Source organism: Spea bombifrons, chromosome 1 (assembly GCF_027358695.1).
Source record: "Spea bombifrons isolate aSpeBom1 chromosome 1, aSpeBom1.2.pri, whole genome shotgun sequence".
Classification (NCBI taxonomy): Eukaryota; Metazoa; Chordata; class Amphibia; order Anura; family Pelobatidae; genus Spea; species Spea bombifrons.
The window spans coordinates 125587720-125615515 of record NC_071087.1 but is presented as its reverse complement, the minus strand read 5'-3'; the positions used below and the strand labels follow the sequence as shown (position 1 = coordinate 125615515).

Below are 27796 nucleotides of genomic sequence, written 5' to 3'. Positions count from 1 at the left end.
AACACCGGATTGTATATTATTACAGAAATACGCAGGGAGACGATGTGGATCACGGAACCCATGGATCTGTATCATATTTGGAATACTATGTGTTGAACATTACCCGTGGATCGCTTCTAAAATACACTGGAACATGAATAAAAATAGAGGCTGGTAGGGTGTGGCCGCTCTTAAAACGCTGCAGGAGCGGAGAGCAGCGTGCGGTTTTACAGCAACACACAGACTTGGGAGCCTGATCACGAAGAAGGGAACGATCTGGGTATTTTTACCCACGTTATTGGTTTGATCTGTGAAATCCAGAGACTGGGGGGTCGTGCCCATGAATAACATACTGAAAAGCATTCCTGCGCAAGCCGGAGATAAGGCTTCTTAAGAGGCTTACACTTGCTTTCAGGCCCAGTTTTCTTCTCATACACTTGAAGGGCAAATTCGTGTTACTTACCTGCTAACACAGGCTGGAGATTGCAGTAGTTGGTTTCCCTTTAAATTACAGGAAGCCATCTCGCATCAGTCCTATTTTACCTTTCCATTTAGCAAAACAAGCAAAAAGTATGGAACCAAAGTAAAAAAACAAAAATAGTCAAAAACCAGCAATTTCTGGTCAGTCGAGGAGTCTGAAAATATAACTTGACTTCAAGAGAAAAAAATACGTTAGTTCCTTCTGTGTTGTGTCGAAAACACGACTAACCAATGAAATATCTTGTTTTAAATGCCTACAAAATGAACATGCTAATTAAATAAAGTTCGTTGCATAAAAAATGGAGCAAATGTTAACTGCCAAAGGATTAAGAAATCAGAAAATATACAAAAAAAAATATATATAGAAATTCTTATTTATTGTTCAGAAGAAACCAAGCAGTTATATGCTGCAAAACAAGCCCCCCTCCCCACTCCAAATAGCAAAAAGAGAAATGTATTTACTTATTTCTGACTTAGGGTGTGCCATGACTTAATACAAAGATGGAGTCCACATCATAGAGAGAACATCCAGACATGTAACATTTATGTACTTTATCTTCCTTCTTCCAAAAATACAAATCCTTGTAAGTACAGGGAACATACACACAGTGGAGTCCTGATATGAAGTGTTGCATTCAATTAAAAACATCCCTTATGTAAAAAAACAAAAAGAGGAGGAAAGAAAAAAAACAACCAAAACCACCCGGGGTGTAACACACAGTTAGCCATTTCACTCCATGCTTGGATAATGGCCGCCTCCTCGCTCGGCCTCTCCTTGCTTGTCTGTTGAAGGATGTTTTGCAGAGCTCAGTAATAACTCAAAGGGCGTATGCAAGCTGATCGCTGATTGGCTGAACACCGGGAGAGCCTCTTACGGCAGCCCATGACGTTAGCTTGGCCCAGACCCAAACTAGGGACACCCTCTAACAACCCCCCCAACCCGCCGTAAAACGGAGCCCAGCTTATGTTTATTATTGTTGTTGTTTTGTCATGTCTTTCGTCGGAATTATATATATATATATATATATATATATATATATATATATATATATATATATATAAAAAGCAAATAGCCTTACGATAGATGTGTGCGATAACGTGTAACGAAACGAATGCTTGTGCGTATGAATTAATATACACACGTTTTAAGAGCCTGATAAATAGAGTCCGTAAAAGCGCTCAGGCTGGGAATCCTTTATTAACAACCCTCCAATGGTAAAACAAAATGGAAACCTAACTCGGTTTGATCGGATTAGCATCTAAAAGACGAGGGTAGGAAAACGGAACATCGCAAACGATGGCGGTTGGTGGGGTGTTCACAAGTCACCCCATGCGTGCACCAAACGTACATAACGTAAACCCCCAATGCGTTTTCTGCCCGCCCTTCAGCGCAAACCCTCGGCAGGTCCATCTTGTCTGGCGAATATCTAGAGGCGCCATGTAAGTCAAAGTGCGCAGATTCCACAGAAACCCTCATCCCTCCCCCTACACCGAAGGTGATCCCAAGCGAATCAACATAAGCTGCTGATAAATTACAGGACACTTGTCTTCCTATGTATTTAAATAACGACGTAATTAAAACACGAGGAAATAAACGCAAGACGATACAATAAATTAAAGGTTGCGTATAAAAAGCATCCTGTGTACAACACGCGCGGGTTAATGTATGTAGAGAACGTATTTTTCATGCTATGATCTAATGTTGTGCTCATACGTTATTTTTTCAATGAACGTATTATAGGTTTGGTAACGTTTGGCCGTGTCGAATGTGCCAGGCGGAAGAGGTAGGATGATTCCCAGGGCCACTGGCTGGCTGGGGACAGAGAGGAGGGGGGGAGGCCGCGGTGCATTGTGGGCCGCCCCAGAGCGAGCAGAAGCAGCTCGCACACACACAATATGTGTTGGCTCGCCAAAAAGGAGCAGACAGGGTCCCTTCCACAGCATGTCATGTAACCGAAGAAGGGGCCTGTGAAGCGGCTTGGCCTTTCCTGCAGGGCACTGAGACGACCCTGGGAGCAAGGAAGCAGGGGCTTGGGGGTGTGGGGAAGGCGGGCAGGCATGTCTTTCAAGGAGGCCAAGCCTGGGGAGAAAAGCAAGAACCCAGAGGACCATGGCAGAAAGCAGACTTCAAGTGAGACCGGACCCTTTTATTAATCTGATTTCCTCTTCCCCTTCGCAGGGACTAAGGCTGCGGGGCTACGGATGAGACTGGGGCAGCCCTGATCCCTTGCATACTTTATGTCTGTGTATGCGCTACCGGCTGTGCTGCTCCTGTATTTATGTCTTCTTGTTTGTGGCTTACAGGCTGGATCAACGGAATGGAGGCCGGTAACCAACCCAGCACTTCGGGCGAGAAGCGAAATCACCATTGGAGGAGTTACAAGTTGATCATAGACCCCGCTCTCAAAAAGGGCCAGCACAAACTCTACCGTTACGATGGACTTCACTTCAATATGCCTGTATGTGCATCGACGCGGGATCGGGTGTTCATTTATTTGCAGGAGATCCCCAGTGATCACAGAAGTTGCATCCAGAAGTGCCGTGTGCCTGTGATCCAGGATATAGCTGTGTATCTCCACTGCTTCCTGAATGGAACCGGCCCCCTATAGTAAATTGCCCATGTGTGCAGCTTGACAACTGTGTCATATGTACACTTTCCGACCCAGTGCTCCCTCCAATCACTGCTACCCGGGTGGATTGTTACTTCTGGGAGGCTTCGTGTTTAATTTATGGGTTTGTTTATTTGCAGAACTCGGGAGTCCTTCCAGTGGACTCGGTCAGGGACCCCCGAATTGGACGGATATGGACCAAAAATAAAGAGCTGGATTTACCTGTCCCCAAACTCAAGGTATTCCGCAGCGAGGAGTTTTGTTCCGTTTCATTGATGTTACTCACACAGTCGAATTGGAACTACGAGCTGCTATTGCAAATAATACGTGTTGATCAAGTTATGCGAACGATGGAAGTGGAGCACCTTTGCTTTGGCACTCACAGGGTTAAACCTCCAGATTACCGTCTAGAAGTAATATTTTTTTGTAGTGGTAATATGTAATAGTAACATAGCTATGTGTTTGTTTACAAGCCCTTGTGCACACATGCTTCCTTACACAGCCAACCCCCCTCTTCGAGTCATTACGGTACAAGTGTATACAATGTGTCATTCGGGCTGTCATCTTTCCGATTTGATTCGTTACTTTATCTGGATCTCGGCTGTTAACCGTGAAGTCGTGCTATGTCTTTAGCAATCCGGCGTTCGTTTCTTTGCGTTTCTGTATTTGTGAAACTCCAGGCAAATCCCATTTAAACCATGTTTTGTCTTTAGATCGACGAGTTTTACGTTGGGCCGGTACCCCCGAAGCAAGTTACTTTTGCGAAGCTGAACGATAACATCAGAGAAAACTTTTTGGGTGATATGTGCAAGAAATACGGGGAGGTCGAAGAGGTGGAGATCTTGTATAACCCCAAAAATAAGAAGCACCTGGGGATTGCCAAAGTGATATTTGCATCCGTGAAAGGGGCAAAGGATGCGGTGAAGCATTTGCACAACACTTCCGTGATGGGCAACATCATCCACGTGGAGCTGGATACTAAAGGTGGGTGAATTGGGCCCGAGGGACAGGGTTACGGGTTCGATCCCCCCCATGGGCAACTGGCCCGATCGGTACCGAGTTTTTAAATCGGGTTAGAAACACAACCCAGAGACCACTGTGCGAGTGCAGATTCTCCAGGTTCCATGCGAGTCACGTGTGGAAAGTGTGTTGTCAGTTGCTAGGAGACTGCTGATCTGGGCTGTAGATCACTAAAAGTTCTGCTGCTCATTTTCTTAAAGCAAACATTTCTGCTGTCATTAGCACATTTTATGTTGAAGTTAATTTTGACACTTTATATGTTTATCTCAGATATAATGAACAATATATGCTTGATACATTACAAATGACAAGCTTGGATGAGAGTGACACTGTTTCATTGAGCAAACCTATTTAACTTCAATATTGGCTTTATAGTTTGGTGAGGCAAGTATTCAGTTACAATTATATAATTTTACATTAGCAGTAAATATAGTTTACATAAAACTGATCTGTCAATCCTAGATGGCTATAGTGAAGCATAACTTTTTCAAGCAGAAAGCTAATTTCATATCTGCTTTTTATCAACCTGAAGTCTTCTAAAATTATCAAAACATTAAGGGAGAATATATATGTAAAATTTCAAAATATGCCATCATTTTTGGCAGTGGCTTCACCAATATGTTAAAAGACCACAAAATAAAAAACAATGTAGAAGACTTCCCATTTTTATTTTAAGTGAAAGGTTTTATGGCAAAATGTTTGGGTATTTATAATCAAGTAGCCCACAATGTCATTGGACATTTAAATGACTGCTCTTATCTAGTTTTTTCTTTTTAGTGGCAGCTACTTTTTATCTGATAGTTGATTACTTTTTGTTTTTATTGATGTTATGTTTCCTCTATGAACATACTTGTGATTTAATTAAAAACCGAGGATTGCAGTGAGTCTGCAGACATTATATTCACTTTTTTGGTATTTAAGCTGGATTCCGCTGTTAAAGCAAACACCTTGCTAAATAGAATAGTTTAGCCCATGTTATAAAGCCAAAACTGAGCTGACTTTAGCTGTCTAACTGTTGCAACAGCTGTAGTTGTGCAATAAATTTCAGTTCACCTCTTATTTATTGCACTTACCCTGTTCTCTTTTGTTTTAACTAACCTTAGACTTTTTCCTGTAAAATATTACTTTTTAATAAAGTAAGTTACACAAGCTTGTCTATGTGAAGTCTATTTATAGCTAATGTAGTATATAACAATATTGGATACCAAAACCAAAGAGGAAAGAAAGGGTTCAAAGAGAAAAACCCATATATAAATTCTATAATAAAATATAACTTAATTCATAAAACTAAAAATAAATGATAATGAATAAACCTTCCCCGATAGGTATGAAATAATTTGCTACACACTGACGCGACACATGTGCATGTGGCTAAATGCACCAAGTGTATAATCAGGGCTACATTCAAAGGGTTAAAACATACTAAAACGCGCACTATGAATCCCTATAGCCAACACTTTTAATAGAAGAAATATATGTAATGTATATATGGGACAAAACTAAGTATAAAGCTGAATAAATAAATGACCAGTAAGCTTCCTACCTGACCCATCTATTTCTTCTACTTTAGAATAGTTTTTACCTATAGATTATGTGGTGGTCTGAATGTCCGGGTTTAGATACATTTTGAGTTCACATGGCTGTGTATAAATGGGATAAGTCAGATGTTTGGGGGGGGGAGTTGCAGAGATGAATTGCATAGGTTAGGCTATCCGTTTGCAAAGTCTGAATTATAAAACTCAGCCTAGAAAAAAACATAGGGCAGAAGAAGGTGTTAAAACAAACGTCTAAGGGTTAGATAGCAATTTAAAACATGTGCTACAAGAAAATGTACAGCACAGCAATAAGGTATAGTTTTAATCTCTTCAAGCATGGGGTTTTCGTAACAAAGCACCAAAATATCTTGTCATTTTACCATATGTTTGTTAGACCATAACTCCCCTTTTAAACATTTTTCATGAACCTGCACAAATTATACATAATTTTGTTCAGGAGAAGTAGGGCCTTCTTTTAAAATCATAGAACTACATAAAACATAATTATTAGATTTAATAAACAAAGAAAAAAACTATACTAAAATGTTTTGCAATCTTGCTTAGTGGTAGGGTTAAGGGGAGCTTCTTTTTTAAAAAATAGAAAAACAAAAATATTTCCAATTTTTTTGCACTGTTCCAGTGGCAGTTTGGTTTGTGATCCCACTCATACCTTTTTTTTTCTTTTAATTTTTGCTTTCAGTCAATTTTTTTCATCTATGAGATTATATTTCTTTTATATAGCGCAATCATATTCCACAGCGCTGTTCATTGGCATGTAAATTGCAACTTTGTCACATTGATGTAGTTCCACATGTAAAGGGAAAATTTGTTCTTTCTTAAAAAACTCATGTCTTAATTTTTCATAGAATTGTGCAATTTAGATTGTCAAAGAGTTTCATTGGAACACATGCTGTATGTGTCTGCATATGTTAAAGACCCTACCGAGTTTCAGGTAGCTCAGGCTACTGATGAGAAGTGATATTTTCTTTACATAATTAAATTCACCCCTCTATTTACATTATGTGGGTAGATTAAATATGTGCAGGTCGTTAAAGAGTTGCCGTAAGTCACAGAAGTGTTCCCATCACATGTTTAAAATTTGCTTGTGTCTTGTACACACTTGTTTGTTCCCTGTAATGATTTGACAAACTCAAATATTTTTTTAGTAGTCTTATTTATTTCACGTCCGTTATTTACCAGAGAGTCCCTACTTGGGGTGTTATGGCTATACATTTTTTTTTTATTTTCCCTTCAAAAGTTAAGCTCAGAAAATTGTCTTATCATACCTAGAACATAGAATATTGTCCAATATAGACCCTCTCTACAATAGGTGAGATTCAAAGCTGATATATATGAGCGATGATCAGATTTGGATAACCTTGGTTTGATATCTCTCATAAATGAACTTTAGAACTATTGGTAATATTTTAGAAAAAAGGCTGTCTGTCAGCCTGCTAAAGGGCTTCCTCACCTTCCAAAATTAAATGAGTAATATAAAGGTCAATGAGTATGCTGAAATCTGAACATTGATATATAACGCGTTCTCCTTTCTACAGGTGAAACACGCATGCGGTTCTATGAACTTTTAGTTAACGGTCTCTATACACCTCAGACCCTTCCGGTCGGAGGTGAATTGGATACATCACCCACTGTGAATGAAGCTCCACAGGTACCGTTCTGATCGAAAATAGTGATTTGTTGTTTTGTTATTATCGAGCTTACCAATTTATGCACTGCTTAAAGCATACTGGTAATTAAAATCTTTTAATACTTTTTCAGGATTTAACCGAGTTATCTGTTACATAGCATCAGTTAAGACTTTCATTGCCTTAGTGAAATAATGAAAAATTGAACACCTCTGTATATCATTATTTAGTGAATAAATCTCCCCGCACCAGTATAGGTTATCTATACTACACAGAGAAGAATATTCTCTGTCTAGTATAGGTAACCTGTTCTTTACCTTGTGTTTTTTATGTCTTCCCTTGTTTTACTTATATGTAATAATTTTTATTGTACTGCCCTTGCAAATACAGAGAACAGTTTGAGTTGCTTACTGAGTATTGCAGGTCTTTGATTAAATCTGTAGGATTGTTGTGGTTGAATATTACATGTAAGCAAACATGACATGCAATATGCTTGAATTAAACAGAAACCAGTAATGCAGCATCACTGCTGCCAGCATTGTTGAGCTGTACCTTTTTCACTCCTTTTTAAATGGAAGGGCACTGGCTTAGTAAATATACAGGAATACATACAGAACTGCTGTTCCACATGTAAACCTAATGTGTTACTGATATACATTTTAATTTTCAAACAGGTGAATGAAACGGCGAAGCGTAAGAAAGACACTGGTATGGCAGCATCAGTTACCCCAAATAGTAGCACCCCATTTTCCCAGGATACAGCCTATTCAAGTTGTCGACAAGACACCCCAAACTCCCACAGTCAGTTTACCCCACAATCACAAGGGACACCTCACACACCCCGATTAGGAACTCCGTTTTCCCAAGACTCCAGCTATTCCAGTCGACAGACAACACCAGCTTTTTCTTATGGACAGGATTCCAGCTACAAACCGAGAAGGGCAGAGAATAAATTTACAGACGCATACAACCGAAGGCCAGGGCACCACTACGTACATAACTCTGGTGCGTTTAGAGGCTCTGAACATAATATCAACACCCCTAGAGCCCAGCCAGAGGCGGTACAGTTTTCCCAAACGCCACCTGTGAGCCATTCTGGGGCAAACTATAAGTCTGCATTTTCACCGTATCAAGCAACGGCAGCTTACCCCACTGTTGAGGAGAACCAATTCCAGCAGACACCAAGAGATTTGGAGTTTAGGAGGTCTGCACCTCCACCTTCAGAGCCTTATCCTGACAGTGGTTGCAGTTCTATAAATATTGATTTTATACCAGTGAAAGAAAAACCAGAGGAGCCCCCTCCTCCAGAGCCTGAGTGTCAAATAGAGCAGAAACTGCCATCTGTTGCGCGGACCCCAGAAAGATGTCAAACACCTGGAACACCAACTCTGGAGGCTGAACTGCAACACAACAGTCTAGACTCTAGGATTGAAATGCTTTTAAAAGAACAAAGAACCAAACTACCTTTCCTTCACGAGCAGAACTCAGACAATGAACTGAGGATGGAGGGAAGCCCTATATCTTCCTCTTCCTCCCAGCTTTCACCCATCCCTCCTTTTGGTTCAAATTCCCATTACCAGGATGTCACTCCTTCCTCCAGGCCTTCTAGTACGGGATTGGAGGACATCAGTCCCACCCCTTTGCCAGACTCGGATGACGATGAGCCGATCCCTGGCACGGCATCTCTTTGCCAGAACTCCAGGTCTACAACGCCTGTTGAACAGCCTAGTCAGCTTGGGAGAAAAGCGGATAGCTCAGATGTGAATGAACCACTAGCTGGAGATGAAACGCCGACATCTGAAAAAATGGATGAGGTGAGTTCTTCTCTACAGAGCCATGTAGGTATGTCTTAATTAATTTGTTGGGATCATCTGTTTATGTGAAGTGTTTACTACCGACAGACCTTTAATGTGTATCTGTGGTTGTTGTCTTTATATGTAAAATTAAAATCAGGTCATGGCTAATCCCAAGAGCCAGGCTTCCATGATTTTACTGCTCGTGCCTAACTGAGCAGTTGTTTACAATGTATGTTTACAGTTATGTAATTTTCACTGTCCCATACCTGAGCTTTGGTTCACATGGGACATCATGCACATCTCAACCCACAATACATCCGTGATGATGTTCTGCGCATTGTAAAGCCCCATCCCATCCCCTGGGAGGGCGGCTTTTAATCTACAGACATCTGTCAGGAGCGATTTGTTCTTGGTGTGAAAACAGTGAAGAGTATCACTTAAGTTATGCTTAGTTACAGGCACTCTTAAATCAAACAGAATTGACACAACTTGCAGCGAGACACTAGAACAAGTGACATTGTTCAGATGGGCACACAAGAACACAGCACTCACAACACTTTGACAAGCACTAACAGAAGAACACAACTCTCAGCGTTCAGGCACGTAATTCATCGGCCCTCTCGTAACTCGCGTTACTCACAGACGTACTCGGACAGCAATTTTCCATCCTTCAGACTTCGTTACCTTTTCCTGCCTGCTGGCTTCTCCACTTCACACTAGAGGGAGCTTTTATGCTTTTCAGACTGCCCTGGAATTCTGCCAATTAGCAGAGGGGGACATCGTTCAACCTGACGCACAGCGCAGGGGCTGCACACAGCTCGATCTGAAGAATCAATCCCCTCTAGCTAGTAGAGCCAGCTCTGTGCAGCCCTCCGTGCAGTGTGCGAGGAGGAGACGGGCACCTCGTTCTCTAGACAAGGATTGCTAGATGGCTCCTCTGCCAACTTGGGGCCCAAAGGGGCCAGATGCAGCTCTCTGGGAACATGTTTGGTACCCAATGCTTCCTGATCGATGTATGAAGCACAGCTAAAATGCAAAATCAGCAAAGCATTTAGCAGAAGTACCTGTGCCTCAATATGGCTATTTTGTCTTCTGTTCGGCAGCCCTATGGAGGAGTGATGGAAATTCCTTTGTGTAGCACTATAAAAGCAGAACGCAGAAAAAAAGGAAAAATGAGCCACTCTCTTCTCATTGTCACTGACACTGTCCCTCACAAAATAGCTTTGGTTTTGTGTATATCAACAACTTCAGAGGGTTGCACCAGTGAAATGGTATTTTTTTATAGTCTCCTTTTAAATGTGAGATGGTGTAATCAATTTAACACATAGCTATGTGATTATATACATACATACAGAATAGGTTAATAAACTCCCTAGGTGCATAGAGCAAGCGTTTCTATTCTCTCTCTGATACATTTACATTGTGAAATGTTAAAATCTTTTAACTCTTGTGTAATACACCAACTCCTTCTAGATTGTAAGCAGGGCCCTCCTCGCCTGTAGTTTCTGTCAGTCAGTGTTAAATCATAGAATTTTAGTACCACAAGTGTCATAATAGTGAAAATAACTAATTTTATTTTTGGAACGTTCATTCCGGAGGATAATAACTATTCACAGCAAAATGTTTCTTTACAGAATGGCTTTTGTACTCTCAGGGGCCGCAGGCACTTAGGGTAGAGGAAGGTACGGTAATTAAGACACCTTCTTATTGGGATACATATTGTGAGAAACCCAGGCGTGTGTGTGTGTGTGTGTGTGTGTGTGTGTGTGTGTATATATATAATCGCACACACACCAGGGTCTTCCTAGGATTGTAGAGACTTAACTGGATTATATTACACCTGAGCAATGAATAGCTGAGGATTCCATCCATAAAATTACACAATAATTGGCACTTCATGTATAGCTTCATGATCACTGTTAAATCTTTCATTACCTGTGTTCCCAGGTTAACGCGCGGGTAAGCTTGTCGATTTGTATTTTAACCTCAAAACGGCATAATCTGATTTGATGACTGATGCATTAGTGCAGATCACTAGAACACACACCTGATTTACAGTAACTATGGCTGCTGAACAGTTTGTGTAGACCATGCACGTGGTAGCCTTGATATTGCGAGAAAGCATCTGTATCCTGTTCCCATTTTATTCTGGATTATTTAATTCTAGGCTTTCTGAGACACGTATTTAAATTGCTAATACAGCACCTGCAAAAACAAACACCTTGGAATTACTTTGTGCACTTTGAACCAGCAGATGTCATTAAAAAACCACATAATACGCAGGGGATAACAGGAGCCAGGTAGCTGTGGCTTCTGCCATTTTGTGGGGCTCCACTTTAAAACATGAATTAGCCAAAAGAACCACATAGAAAAATTATCACCGTGACGGCTACAAGGCTGGTGCGCTTTAAAGCAATATTTTGTGAGTTTTCTGAAAAACGATTAAATGATTTGGGAGTACAGTGTGTATTATTATATCCACTGCTTGCGGTAATAGATTCACAATTGCGTACCAACCTTGGAGTCTTTGAACAATGCTTTTTATGTGGCTCTTACCTGAGGATCATAGTCGTTTGCAGTGGATTTTCCTGTTAAATTTATATCATCGTGTTTTTGTGGTTATCTACAATACCTGCATGATAGAATACTACCACAAGTGTTATTATTTCAAAGTGCTGTCAGGCTCCGCAGTGCCGTATAGTGTGTTGTGTAGCTTTACCGTTCTTTTAATAAGATATTAGCCTACTCCAAGTTTCAGTGAAGACCTAAAACAGGATTATATTTTGAAGAATTTACCCCGTGTCTGCATGTTTTCCAAGATTCTGGAAAACATGAAGAGATCAGTTTGTAGCGTGACTGTGGTGGTTTGATTCAATTATACTTACGCTCTGATTGAGACTGCAAAGGATTTCGGTGCATTCATTACAGCTACCCAGAATATGAATATTGCAGAATGTTTTGTGTACTGGTTTTTCATTTGAATCAGTTGGTGAGATGGAAGACCAGAAATTCCCCATGTTTCAGTCTACCCTCACTCACCTTCATGCTTCTTTTGCTGGCTGTACGCCAACATGTAGCATCATATTGTACCACAATCCCTCTACCTTCACCCTTCTCTAAAAGTAATTCTACTCGTACCATTTTGCCTGCCCTGCGTGGAAATGATTAGAAAGTAAATGTTAAGTGCATAACATTTTTAGTACCCTTGTTCTGCTAGGTATGAAATCTTTACTTTTTTTCCACATGTGAAGCCCTTACGTTTCCTTCTACATGAATGAGTTATTCTAAAACAGTTGTTTAAGTATACTGCCACCTTCTTACACTGAAGTCTTCTAACTAATGTCTGCTTATCTTTACAGGGACATCCTTCCTCAGGAGAAGATATGGAGATTTCTGATGATGAAATGAATTCATCTCCTAATGCTGACTGTTCCAAAACAATTGTCATGAATTCAGCTGTTACCAATTCATCAGTTATGACTTCTGTCATTCCAATTCCTCCTCCAGGATTTCCCCCACTCCCACCTCCTCCACCTCCACAACCTGGGTTTCCCATGCCACCTCCTCTTCCACCTCCTCCACCTCCCACCCACCCTTCTGTCACAGTACCACCTCCTCCGTTACCTGCCCCACCTGGGGTACCTCCGCCTCCACCACCACACATATTGCCTCCTCTTCCACCGTACCATCAAAGTATGTTTCCCATGATGCAAGGTGAAATGATTAATGCCCTAGGTACCCATTGGGGTGGAATGCCAATGTCCTTCCAAATGCAGACTCAAATGCTCAGCCGCATGATGCAGGGGCAAGGTTCTTACCCTTACCACCATTTTGTTGGAAATGCCGTGCCATTTGGTAGCCTCCATCAATACCGCCCTTTTGTCCTGTCTTCGCACGTTTCTCGAGGACAGCTTTGGCCACCGCTCCCAAAGTTTGACCCATCTGTGCCGCCACCTGGATATGAGCCCAAAAAGGAAGACCCACACAAGGCCACTGTGGATGGAGTACTGCAAGTCATTGTTAAAGAACTAAAAGCCATAATGAAAAGAGATCTGAATCGGAAGATGGTTGAGATGGTTGCTTTCAGGGCATTTGATGAGTGGTGGGATAAGAAAGAGCACTTAGCAAAGGTATGATCTTTTTGTAATCACTGAAGTTATACGTGTTATGCTCAATTGTTTTTGCAACGTCTTGACGCTTAGAATTCAATTATAACAATAACATAGGACTGTTTTTATTAAGTTTTATAAATGGTAAGTTTACTAGCCTATTCTCTATTTCATAGCAGTCTTTAACTCCTGTAAAGTCTGGAGAGAGCAAAGATGATGAGAAACCAAAGCCGAAGGACCAAATAACGTCAAGCCTTCTGGAAAGCTGGAACAAAGGGGAAGGACTGGGATTTGAAGGTATAGGCTTGGGCATTGGGCTGCGTGGAGCAATCAGGCTGCCCTCATTCAAGGTAAGGCTGCCCTAAGGCTCTGCCAACAACCTCCCAATGCTGTATTTTGTGCCACGTGACCGTTAGATGTTCCCAGGAAATTTTGGGAAGATTTTGGATTTGCATTCAATTACAAAAGTGTTCAATTCGGCAAAGAAGATTGAGAATATCACATTTAAAACGCTTGCCTTTATTCTGCAGTGTTGACTCATAAACACTAAGCAAGCAGTCTAGTTGTTCCACTTGATTTATTGCCTTTATTTGTGTAGGTTTTACAGTTTACCCAAAATCTAATAAAATGTAATATGCTGCGTAAATGGAAATGTTAGTGTCCACGACACCCTTCACATTTTTTCTAAGTTTATTTGGTTGGCACAACAATGCCCGTGGCATAAATAAGAATTTATCAATATAACTAGAAGCAGGTCATACACGTTACTTAGAGCGATGAAATGTGTTTTGTCAATCTACTTACTGATAATACTACAAATTATATAAAACATGAAGATGGATAAAAAAAAAAACAAAAAAAAAAAATCTTTTGTAAACTGTTAATATTAAGCAAATGTCTTAGGTGTTCCCAATGATTACAGTTTGGTAAAAGGACTAAAATTGTGTAGATTTTTCTGCATACGTTTATGGTTGTCACTGTTTTTTCATGTGTTGTTTCCTGATGGCGCTATTTAATACTGTTCAACTTTTTTTAATAGGTAAAAAGGAAAGAACCGCCTGAATCTGCTTTAGGTGGTGATCAGAAGAGGATCCGTCCTTCGCCTTCTGTAGATGATGAAGATGATGGTATGCTGTTCAGTCTTTTAACATATTATCCAACTAGGAATGATAACTGTTCTGTCCCCACCCACTGTGTATCCCTACATACTATAACATACTATAACTTAAAATCAAGAATCGTTCAGCATTCTGACCATATAGCTAAACATTGTTTTATTTCCCTTTTTTTCTTGTTTATCCAGAATCTGAACGAGATCGAGATATATTAGATGCTACTTCTGATTTATCTAAGAAGGATGTAGATTCAGTGAACGTTCGGCACAAGGTTAGGCCCTTAGACAGTGAAGGAGAAGAGGAGGTTGAAAGTGAAGCAGAGGAAGATGAGAATTCTGAAAAAGAGGACCTGTCTTCTGAAAAAGAGGAAGAGCAAGAGGACGGTTCTGTTGGAGCCTTGACCAGGAAAGTAAGTCAATTCATCCTCCTGTCGCCTTTTCTAATACTGATCATGACCATGTTAGTATGACCGTTACTGTCAGCCAATGTATTATGTGACGTTCTCTCGTTTCTGAACAGTGACTGAACTTTTTAAATGTCTCAGAGATATAAAAAGCTTTGAAATGCAATTAGTATGTATTGCCTCCTCCTGTGTAAAGAAAAAAAAAAGTATATCTATACAGCCAATAAGATTTTGGCATCGTCAAAAACACAATTTTTAAAATACATTTCACATGTATTATGCTTGTTGAAAAAAATGTTTAATGTTCATTTCCATTCCCTCCCTTTTTATATACTGCATCATTATGGCTTTTTTTCACTGTCTACAGTCTTGAGCATGTATATATTTGATAATGTATACAAAAGGAAAATCTATAATAGTGCCTTCTGTAGTCTGTTTTCTTATTTACCATCTACAAATGGTTAAATATGCATTGTGTTCCTGGCTGTGTTCATGTTATTATTTGGTTTGCCTTGCCTATGGGAATCCCATTTGCATAGAAATTAATCTAATAAGTGGTCGTTTCAAATCTCTCCTTTATTGAACAGCCGTATATTGACGACGATGATGATGACGATGATGACGATGAGTTGGAAACAAGTGAAAAAGAGGAGGAAGCAGACTCAGAAGATGGTAAGAATGAAAATATTTTAAAGTAGAAGCCATGTCCCAGATTTTTACCAGGCATTGATTTCTGCTATGGCTGCTACCTGACTGTATTCTGAACTACCATCGGGTCTTTCATACACAGGCCTACATTAACCATGCCAATTGTGGTTTAGACAGACACAGTTGTGTCATTATTATAATCCTTTTTTTTTTCTTTTCTCTTTTTCTAGGTGTCCAATATTTGTATGATTTTACTGAATATGAAATTCTTAGATAACCATATAAAATGAAATAGTTGCTGTTAGTATACTACATTAAAGATCTCTCTTTCCATACAGATATTGGCAAGGTTTACTGTAATCCCTACTATAGACTTTCTAAATGCACTTAAATAACTTTTGTAAAGGTTTATTTATTGACTGATTGTTGACCAATTTGTGTAGATGCCTCCAGTGATGCCTCCTCCAAAGCTGAAGTGGACTCCTCAGATGAAAGTGACGAATCCTCGGAATATGAATCCAGTTCTGATTCCGAAGAGGATGAAGATGATGACGAGGAGGAGGATGATGATGTAGATATTGGAGGTCTGGAAGATGATTTTGTAGACACAGAACAGGAAGACACTGAAAAGGAAGAAGACCTATTAAAGAGTGCCCTGTCGGAGGAAAGCAGTCCAGTAAAGGCTGATGAGGAATTGGAGGTTGATGAAGGGGATACAGAAGATAATGTTGTGGCTGAGACAATGGTGGAGACATCTTTCTTAAAAACCAGAGAGTTGGAACCACCTGTGGTGGAACATAAGTATGAAATGGAATTGGATAGAGTGGAGAAGGTGTCTGAAACATCAGTGACTGTAGATATTGGTAAAGGATTTGAGAAAGCACCATCGCCATCAAATGAAGGTATTAATCCTCTTTGTGTTCATTCCAGAGAGTCTACCCTGCTTTATTTTCATTTAACTTTTTATAATTTTTTTTTTTAGCAGTTTTAAATAATCATTCAAAAGCATTATTACGTATCTTACGGTTTTGTTATTGTAAAAGAGGCTCCCAATCAGGTTTGACAATTACAAAAATAAGTAATTGAGTTTTATTTTTTTAGTTGGTATGGCCAGCTTGTACCAATCCAACTATTTTAGAAATGCAATAGTGATCTTAAGCTGCTGAGCATCTTGATAATAGTAGCTCTGTAAACACCAAAAAATAGTTATCTGCGCGCTATCCCAAATCCCTGTGTTTATTTAGACAAATGGAGGTTTTTAGTTTCACTCCAATGGTCATTTAAAGTGGAAGCTCGCCTGCCACATCACGGCAACCGTCTTAGGCGAGTCCTGCACTGAACAATTCACCTTGCTGCTTTGAGCTAAAGGTAAAAATCTCTAATGAGATAGTAGCGCTATAACAAACAATGATTTGTTAGTTGTCCTGGTTTATGTGGCTGCTGATATAAGTGGTTCTCAACAAATGATTTTTTTTTCTTCCTTACAGAGGAAGAATATGTGGAACTGCACTTGGAACCTGTGCCATTGGAAATAGAAAACACAAATGTAGAGGCACAAGAGATTGCAGTTATTCGTCCTTTAACACCCACAGGAGCTTTTGGAGAATCAAGCATCCTACCCAAGCCTGAGGAGGCCACATCAGAGGCCAGACATCATGCAAAGTTAACACCCTTTACCTCAGAGGATGAGGAACTATGCCCTCGGACGCCTGGACGAGAAACAGCAATTCATTCAGATTCTGAAGCACCTTTTACAATTTTGCCTAAGGTGGCCCTCTCCACACTTCCTCTATTACAGAGTCACAGTAAGGAAGCAGAGACTCCACCAAATGACAAGATTTGTGGGCAGCTAACTGTGACTAAAGTGCAATCAGAAGAAGAACTTCCACGTACTCCTGGGAGAGATATCCCGATTAAATCTTCTCACCTTGGAAAGTCCCAAAGCACTGAAACTGTCCCTGCTACTCCAGGTAGTGACATTTCTCTCGCAAGTAATAGCTTGGCCCTAACTTCTCCCCACATTCCTGGAAGCCCATTTTCATATCTTTATCAGTCCCCTGGAATAATTAACAGCGGTATTCCAAGGACACCAGGAAGAGATTTCAACTTCACGCCAACTTTCCCTGAATCTAATGCGAACTTCCCATATCACCCATCCAGCAAGAAATCCTCTGTGGATGAATCAGATGAGAAATCATTTAAAGAACCAGCCAGTGCTTCCTTAACCATGAACAGTATTCCTTCACCAATCCCACTTGCAAGCCCTCCAATAGGAGATCTCCATAAAGACATCAGCTTAGCAGTCGATCTGGAATCATCTGAAACCATGATTTCTGTTGATAAACTTTTAAGTGAGGATAGTGAGTCCGAGGTTAATAAAGGGCAGCTTCCATCTACCGAGGAGTCTGCACCTTCTTCTCCAGCTCACCTTGCTGGCAGGAGAAAACCCGGAAGGCCCAAGAGGCCTCTCCTTTCAGCCCTTGATATAGATTCCTATATAAAGAAAGACTCACAGTCTCCTCATGTGGTTGACTTGAAAGAAAATGCTGTGGATAAAGAGCATTTTGTAGGTCAAACTGACATAGCTTGTGGAATAAAAGATCCTGAAGCTGTACCACTTGACTTCAGGAATAAGGGACACCCTGATAATATAAAACATGAAGCCATAAGCCAGAAAGTTCCATTGAAAGAGTTGGAAAATCAGTGGCGTGAAGAACTTAAGGAAGAGGAGGAGATAGTAAAACCTAAAAAAACAAGGAACTGGAAGAAGAAGAGGCTGGAGGAAATTTCTATTATACATTCACCTGAATATTCCCCACCCAGACCACTGTTTAAGCCTCGTTCTGAATTTGAAGAGATGACAATTCTTTATGATATATGGAATGGAGGGATAGACGAAGAAGATGTCAAGTACATGTGCATCACCTACGAGAGACTGTTACAGCAAGACAATGGCATGGACTGGCTCAATGACACTTTATGGGTCTACCATCCTCATATCCTTTTTGGCATGTGCGATTTATCAAAAAGAGTACAATGTGCCTTTTACAGTTGTATATTGGTGATTTTCTGAAATTTTTACAAAAAGCTTTGAAGCTTAAAAGAAAAAAAACTAACTCTACTAGAAGTGAGTGAGGTATGATTGAAAGTAATTGATTCTGGAGCAGTATTACCACTAACAACCTGCCCCAGTGTTAAAGTACTGTCCAATTGTGGCAGATAATGTAGCAATTCGAGCAGAGAGTGAGTTACTTTACTCTTAGCAGCATTGTAGTGAACATTTTGTGAGCTCTTTTTTTTTTTTTTTTTTTTTAAAGATCTTGGCTCTCAGCCTACTTAGTGATGACCTTGAGTTGGCTGTGTTCCCAGAATAAATCTTGGAACTCGGCCAACTCAGATTGGAAAGGTGTTTCTTCTGATATTTGTTGAGGTCTAGTATTCGCAGAACTTTAAACTGTCAGCATTGTGAGGGTTGATGTTTTTACTCCAGTTTCTTTTTGCTTGACTGCGCACGTGCACTGTGTTGTTTTCTTGTATGTTGTCTACGTTGAGTTTAGTCAGGTTTTGTGGAGGCTTGGTGAAAAATGCTTTAAGGGCAGGGTTTTCAGTGGTTTGACTAGCGTTTTCTGTGTGTTCATACTGTTGAATGTATGAGCGTTGTATGCAGTTAAAGTTATCGCCACTGTTGCGTATTAAGCTTTAGTGAGGTCACCAAATTGTCACCAATATTTTTATAACAATGCTGCGTTATATATATATATATATATATATATATATATATATATATATATATATATATATATATATATATATATATATATAATTAATTTCTCTGCATCATTTTGTTGGAATTTTTTATATTTCCCTTAACTTTTTCCCACCAACCAATATTTATTCTCCCAAGAAGAAGAAACGAGATGATGGTTTACGGGAGCATTTGACGGGATGTGCTCGTAGTGAGGGGTATTATAAAATTGATAAGAAGGATAAACTGAAATACCTCAACGACAGTCGATCTTTGGCTGATGAGCCTCCAGCTGATACCCAGGTTAGCTGTCTGTCTGCACAAAAAAAATGATAAACTAAAGATATGCAAATTACAGAAGGGTAGAGATGAAGATGAATGGAGCTCCGTTTACATTTCAATGACTGTCGCCTTTAATTAGATGTGGGGAAACTGGCCTGCAGCATGGCACAAAACCGAGCAGGGCTGAATCATGTTTACTAATGGTTTGTGATGGGGAGGGATAATGTTTAGAACATTCTGATCACTGAGTTTCCTTTTGGTATCTAGGGAATGAGTATCCCGGCTCAGCCTCATGCCTCCACCCGCGCAGGCTCAGAACGCCGGTCAGAACAGCGCAGACTGCTGTCTTCGTTTACAGGAAGCTGTGACAGTGACCTCCTTAAATTTAATCAGTTAAAGGTAAGAAGTTTTAATGCAGCAACATGTTTGGGATATTGTTCTGTTTTTGTCTTTATGGAAATGGGCACCAAAAGGTGCTGTTGGTGCATTGCAGAATAGCTTAGAGAGCTCTAACATAGCCTGTGTAAAGCTTACTACTCTTCATGTTTGTTTTCATTTATTTTCAGTTCCGCAAGAAAAAAATACGTTTCTGCAAGAGCCATATTCACGATTGGGGCCTTTTCGCCTTGGAACCAATCGCGGCTGATGAGATGGTTATTGAGTATGTGGGTCAAAACATCCGACAGGTAAGCGAGAATCCATTTTTACAAATTCGGAAACGTAAATGGGATCAAGTCTGTCTCTGTGAATTAATTTCTTCAGTATTGTTACAAGCTGTAATACCGAACATACCTTGATGTAGTTACAAAAATAATTCTGTAGGGATGGACATATGTATAATTTATACAATCTGTCTATAAACCCATGGCGGTTTGTCCTTTGAGTTCTCAAAATGATATGGTGCAATTATTATTATAATTTACTTTAGTTGCATATGTTGTGATGGTTTATGACTTTTGTAGCATTGTAATATTATTAGCCATCTGTTCGGAATGACTGGGACAGATCTCTCAAGGCCTATGATAGTAGGACTAGATTGATCCGTGTTTGTTACTATCTGGTACAGTGTTAAATACACGCACTAGCTGTGTGTGTGAATGTGTGTGAATTCCTTGACACCCAAGTCCTGATTGTTTAGAGAGATACATGTTATCTGTCCTACTTGTTCTCTTAGCAGTCTATTGTACGACATCAAACATCACACAGCAATACTGTTTATATAGGAATATAATGTGACCAACCAACCGCCCCCCCCCCCCCACACACACACACTCATGGCACAATGGAAGTAATCGGGAATGGGGTCCAAACTGCCTCGAGAGCGCTTCTTATGATTTGACATATTAGATTTGTGTCTTTAGTAGATTAGCCTTTTTGTATGTTTTCATGTATCAATTATGTCAGACTTTTTAATTAAACTGCTTACACACCTTACACACCGCAATTGTTCTTAAACAAAACCAGTCAACTTATAGACCCCAAAGTCCAGCCACAGAGCCTTTAAATTGTCAGAAATGTTTCTTCTATCGTTTAGCTGCAGTTGAAGATATGGTATGAACGTTATACTTTTCATGATAAATAGATAGGTGTGTGTGTGATATGTCATATATATGTGTGTGTGTGTGTTAATTTAATTAGCCTGTAGTTGTGGGAGGAGCATTGTCTTTAAAACAAGCGTGCCTCTCTTCCACATCGCCACCAAGTCTTCGTGTTTCCCTCCCTTGGTCCCCCTTCTTTAACTTCCTTTTCTCTCTTTATCTACATTTTTCCTTTTTCTTTCTTTGCTCACAAGGGGCCCTCTTCTAGGCCAACCTGGTACATCAGTGTTCCCACGCTAAAGACTTTCTCTCAATATCGCTATGTTCGCCTCTCCATTCCTACCCCTTTGCCCATATATATATATATATGTGTGTGTGTGTGTATGTATGTATACACACACACATATCATGAAAAGTATAATGTTCATACCAAATGCTCAAATCTAGCAGCTACCTTTATCCAACACATGGTGATTTTCACAGGCAAAATGGGATTTAGTATTTGTCAATGTCATCACCTCTGTTGAAATCCATGGGGCATTTAGCCTGCCTTATTCTGTATAGTACTGTAGTAAAAATTTTAGGCCATGCACATTAACCCACTTTATCCTAAACTGTTCTGATAAATTTGGCAATAACCAATACCAAGAACAGGTGCTGTATTTAAAATCTTTGTTGCTCTTGAATCAGGTCATAGCAGATATGCGGGAGAAGAGGTATGAGGACGAAGGAATCGGGAGCAGTTACATGTTCCGGGTAGACCATGACACCATCATTGATGCCACCAAATGTGGGAATTTTGCTCGGTTCATTAACCATAGCTGTAATGTAAGTAGTTCGCTTGTAGCGATTGACCCTGTCCTTTTGTGCTTGCATATGCTGAAAGAAAGCTTCATCTAATTGTGGTGACATGTTGTAGTGCTATTTAGAGGTGGCATCCCAACTAATGAGCTACAACTGTGATCATTATCATTTTTTCTTCTTCAACGTTTACAGTTGGAATAAGAAATTCTGTGGCGTTAGGAATAGTTGCATTAGCTGAGAATCCCTTTGGAGAAGGCTACCTTATTTCTACTAAATACTATGTAGCACAGTCACTAATTTCTCGCGTCCTATATGTTTCAGCCTAACTGTTATGCAAAAGTCATCACTGTGGAGTCCCAGAAGAAGATTGTCATCTACTCCAAACAGTATATAAATGTGAATGAAGAGATAACGTATGATTACAAGTTCCCCATAGAAGATGTCAAGATCCCCTGTCTTTGTGGAGCAGAGAACTGCAGAGGAACACTGAATTAAGTCTCCTCTTGACACCTTTCAGCCATGTTGGACTGCAGGATATAAGGTGTAAGTTGCACTTTTGCCAAAAAAAAAAAAAAAGGTTCGCACTTCTCTTGGGCTTGTGAGCAACAAGAGCACATGTACATTAGGACATTGTTTCAGAATGTAAGGATCCTGGTGCTCTTTCTTCAAGAAGAAAATGATGGGTAATTACCACTCAGTGGCACAGAATTAATATGTTCTATAAAGGAAAAAATAATAAAAAAACAAACAAAAAACACTATCATCAGTTACCCTTGTTCCCTGCTGGGCATAAAATGGTACCCCCCCCCTCATAAATGCTGCTGCTAGTTTCCTCACAAAACGGTCGTACTAAATGTGAAGAGGAAATGCTGTTATGTTATCCATTGGGTGTGAATTCAGTTCCTTGGCTCCGAGAGAATTCTCTTCTTAGCAGAGAATAAGGCTCTTTGCTGCGCCAATAACTTATTCTTCCTTCTTTTGCTGTAATATTTCTAGATCGGTCTACTGGCCTTAACTCCTGCCCTCAAAATCTATAGTAGAATACTTGTTCTTGCCAAACAGGATGGAATGTGTGACATCACGTGTTATTCTTGGCATTCTCATCTGAAGAAATTTTGGAGGGAAATTTCTAAACCCTGTGTTTTGCCAGACATTTCATTCAGGTGGTCCATATTCATAAATTTTTTTTTTTTAATATGAAATGTTTGTATATAAAACAAATTAACAGCATACCTGAAATCCTGCTTTCTGTTAGAAAACTTCCCATAATGCACTGCAATCAGGTTCTAGAAACCAATATTAATGGCACCAATTAATCCAAAGCGTGAATGTTGAAGAGCTAGAGTTATACTCGTCATGTATAATGTTAGCAGGCAGCTATTACTGTGATTTAAATGTGCAAATCCAACGTAGCATACTAAATTATGTACAACATTTACCTACCAGGAGAAATATTTGGAAAGACACCAGCGTTATCCTTACTAAGGGATAAACTGTAAGCTCTGCGGTTCCATGTGGGTTCCCGCTTTTAATCCTCATTACCATGATAGTACTAAAGCATCACTTGTACAGGCTCTGCTTTTAGAAGCAGATTTTGTTTTGTTTTTTTGAGTAATTGCCACAGATTGAATTGCTTGGTCATCTAACCAGAGATTTATGAGACTCACGAGAGTTAAAATATTGGTTTCGTATTAGAAGCTGTCTATACATTGTATGTTTTTATATTTATAATTGCTGGATATGCCGGGCGATATAGTTATATTTAAAAAGTAAAGTTGTTGTCATTGGTTATTAGACTACTCCAGTCTAATGGAGGAGAAATCTGGAACAGAATTTTTTTTTATATATATATAAATATATACATTTTAATACTAGATGTTCAATAAAGATGAAATCAACCATGTCCTAACCTATTTCTAATCACCTACAATTTAAAAAATGAAGATATTCTATGTTGTAAAATCAAAAAAGACTTTTAGAGAAAGTATTTCTATACAGACAGCAGAGATTGGCCTAATTTGCTGCTGTTTGGAATTGTCCTGTAAAAACCAGACATATGCTGGTCTGTGCTGCCTTTGAAATAATTAGGGGTACCATCCAATCACCCCCAAAATCATATCCCGTTTTACAAATATATTACTGTCCCATACCTCTCTGAACCTTAGGTTATTAGATCATCAGATGATGAACAAAATAACCTGGTGCTGCATTAATGTGTGTTTTTATGGCAATGCATTATGGTAGGTTCTCTAGTGTATATCTAGTAACTCAGACGCTGTTGGACTAAAACCGTATGATTCTCAGTTACTTTATCAGCACATGGCTAGGTATCTGGTTTGAACCCTGATTTTTCTGCTCTTTGGTGCACGGTGAGAACAGAAGGTGCCGCACAAGTGAATGCAAGTTCCTGTGGTAGCAATATGGCTGAAGGAACCCACCGAGCAGATTTGCTGTACTTTTCTTTTCAAGATGCTTCACATGAATAGTTTTGATGAGCTATAAGCAGCAGCTGAACTGCTAATCTGCCTTTTCCATCCCCCTCTCTGTCCCATATTTAAAATTCTTCCAAAGACTGCAGGTCCATTTTTAAATAATGTATTTATTTATTTTGCCGTTGTGCCTTTAGCAGTTTGGGCTTCACCAGAATAAAGTTTGCAAATACCAAGAAATGTGGTGCCGTTAGTCTTTTTGCTACCACAGGGTTCCTGCATATAATGACACAAGTAGGGAGTAAGTTGCCTTATGAAGACGTAAGTACAAAAATCCCTAATTGGTTTGTCTATTGTTTATAGCTATTGTTAATTATGCATAGCAAAGTCCACCATGCCCCCCCCCAGAAACTGAGTTTAATGAAGAAAAACCCTTAGTGTTAGGGATTAAGTAATAGCCAACATAAAAAGTAAAATGATTGTCCTTCCAAATCAAAGAACCAGAGTCACTGACTGTCTTTAATAACCAGCGATTAACTCTGTATAGCAACTCATGCCTTGCTTCTGTGTGGTCTAACTGGCTCATGATCATGCGCTGCCACCTTTGCCAACTCTCCACCGAGAAGCTAAGTGCCCATTCCAGGTCACCGTTTTTTTGGGGGTTTTTTTATCTGCACTTAATGCGGCAGGAGATGACACTTTGTGTTCTACTAAGAAATAATGTATACAGCATTCTATCCTTTCCTCCTCAAATAACGCCTACTGTAAATTGCTAGCTTATGTGGGCAACATGCAGTCCTTCAGGTAATGTTGGAGTACAATTCTCATCATCCTTACAAGTCCTTGACCGTGGGCTGTTGAAGGAAAATGGAGTGTCTTCCATTATAAGCTGAATTTTCCCCTGTCCCCTCTTACAGCATTTAACAATTTCATCTTATTATTTGCTTAACATTTGATGTTACCTAAATATTTCCCCCCGCCGTTTAAATCCTCAGCTCCGAAGGGTAAATGTGAACTTTCTAACTGTACCATATTCATTTGTAAATTAATGCTCGTATGTGTGTTTGTCTGAAGTGTACATAAGCTAGTAAATTGTTACTATTTTAATGCACTAAGCCCTGTGTTTTCCCGTTTTCCCAGTGTGACAGTTTTTTTTTGTTTTTTTTTTATATCAATCTTTTAAATATTTTCCCTGATTAACATTATCTACTACACATGGCTGTTTGTTAGCAAAATGAAAAATGCTTTTAAACTTGATAATTCAATCAGCAACATCACTTTGGGATATTTTCAGGGATAATTTCAGTGCATTTGTTTAAAAAAAAATAATTAAAAAATACAAGAAAAAGGAAGAAAAGTATATATGTGTATAAGTGTGCGAGTGTATATATGTATATATACATACATATATATATACATACAAAGGATCTTCAGTGTACTTAGAAACTGCATTCTGTACAAAGACTCAAATCTCTGAACATTTGTTTCTTGTAGAAACAAGTTGATTTGATTTTCTTCTTTTGCTGATTTCTTTGTATTTGAAAAGTGTGTAAATAATTTATTAAAATAATTGTAATTTTGAAATTTCTTTTTAAGTTACAGCTCAGATATAAATGTTTCTATTCAATATGCTGTGGTAAACTTAATCTGAAAGTTTAAAAACCTAATTCGTATGATTTAGAGGTGCAAGTTTTGTTTTTTGTTTTTTTTTCTTTTGAAAAGCAGCTTTCTACCGTATTGAAAAGGAAATCAGAGCGAAAAGGCATTGTGTATCAGAGTGAACCAGTAGCAGATTTTAGCTTGTGTCAAGCTTTATACCATGTATATTCTGTAAAAGTTTTTTTTTTTTGTTTCGTTATGCTAGATGAAATTTAGGAGCATTAACAAATTTAACTGAAGGAAGGCCATATGGAGGGTTCCCTAGGACAAAAATTGTTTGCAAAATGTATTTATTAAAAGTGAACACCGTTTCATTTTATAATTGGCAACAATATCGAACTCTTCTGTTAAAGGAGGGAGTAACATACCCCCCAACTCCAAAAGTGTTAATCGGCTTGGTCACAAGCTACAAAAGACGTCTAGTGGAGAAGCTCTGCAATTTTACAGCAAGGAGGCCGGCAATATCAATATGTTGATGATATTCCTTGCCACCGTGGCAATCCACTGGATAGGGTTTTTTAAAATGATTTCTCGGATACAATTTGCCATTGTAGTATTTTGTTAAAATAAAACGCTGTAATATTTTAAAAAAAGGGTTGTTTAAAAGAATAAATCTAATGGCACATTGCTGAAAGTTCCATGGGACTATTTTGTACATATGGGTATTTTTAATTCACAAAGTATAAAAAGCAAAAGTCAACCAGAAGCCAAGTGACAGGTTTTGCAATAAAAAGTTATTTTTTTCATTAGCTCCATTAGCCTTTGTTTTGAAATCTCTGCTGTAGAGATTTTGCGGGTCGTATATAATTATTTTTTAAAAGACTACGTTTAGCTTTTTTTTTATGTGCATTTAAAAACTGCCTTGGATATGTATCTTCTTTTGGAAAAAAAAGTGTTTTTGTTGTGGGTGTGTCTTGCCTGTATATATTTGTTCATATTTTTGTGAATTCAATACTCTGTACCATTGTATTATAGTAACTTTTATAAAGCAAACCATAAATATACTCACTTTTCTTACAGAGAAATTGTATCATTGTGCTTTTTTGCAGTCTTCAGATATGTCACAATGTGGTTTGACAGTTTGAGAGCTATTGAACATATTATATATATCTCGAGATAACCAAAATAAGAATTTTAGATATATAATAGGCACTGAAACCAGAGAGCAGCTGCTTAGATGGTTTGACGCCAGGAACCAGCATGTAAGGGAAAAAATGGTTCTAAATAGTTAATGATTTATAAAAGCTCAGCGGAAGCATCTTTTGTCATATAATAAACGGAATTATATCAGCTGAGCGTGTCCAGGAGGGTTTATTGGTCGCACAAGATTGCCCATTTGGAGTACGCAGCGTCCTTTCAGAAGGTAATTGAAGTGTACTCCTTAATTAACAATTATGGCAGCTGGTAACGGTCATCTACTGTAGATGTAAGGACAAGAGGATGTATTAAAAGTTTGAATTCATCTGAATTATATAAAACTCACCAGACCTAACTTCTCACATCAACATTTCCACATAGAAGTTTACTCCTTTGTATTTCTCAGGGAACGGAACATGGCTCAGCAATTAACCATGTCCCCAAAAAGGATACCACACTGAGGGCTCCTGAAATGTTGGGGTGATGGCATATGAGACCCATCTTATATGAGCCCTTGGTTTGAGAATGACCTGGTTAAGGTACCAATGTCATGTAATGGAATAGGTTTGGCAGTGTTTCTCACAGGGATTTGGGCAAAGTGAAATAAAAATGGTATCTAACATTGTTTTGTTTTTTTAATAGTATCAGTTGTGTAGGAACGCAATATGGTGAATATTCTATGGCAAACATTTTCTTTTTTATTACAATGTCAGTTTGTCCAAGTGTTACAAATATCCAGAAAGAGGACTATATTTGGAAAGATAAGGGGAAAAAATACACATGTACCAACACTGCTTTAGCACAAGGCTCATTTGTGCTGAGGTTTTAAGGCTCTAAAAAGAAATCCTGAAATGAAACTCTA

At 39.1% G+C, this 27796-nt stretch overlaps 1 protein-coding gene across 1 annotated transcript; it reads left to right on the top strand.

Annotated features, from left to right (window-relative positions):
- Nucleotides 1–2377: 2377 nt before the first annotated feature.
- Nucleotides 2378–22604, top strand: SETD1B (SET domain containing 1B, histone lysine methyltransferase). The gene is made up of 18 exons (XM_053472784.1): nt 2378–2590; nt 2764–2918; nt 3209–3307; nt 3782–4052; nt 7180–7292; nt 7944–9083; nt 12425–13195; nt 13351–13524; nt 14214–14301; nt 14478–14698; nt 15280–15364; nt 15784–16242; nt 16828–18336; nt 19222–19388; nt 19635–19766; nt 19934–20053; nt 21596–21733; nt 22031–22604. Exons 1-18 carry the CDS (start codon nt 2518–2520, stop codon nt 22202–22204), a joined length of 5889 nt encoding a protein of 1962 aa, XP_053328759.1. The 5' UTR covers nt 2378–2517; the 3' UTR covers nt 22205–22604.
- Nucleotides 22605–27796: the final 5192 nt, after the last annotated feature.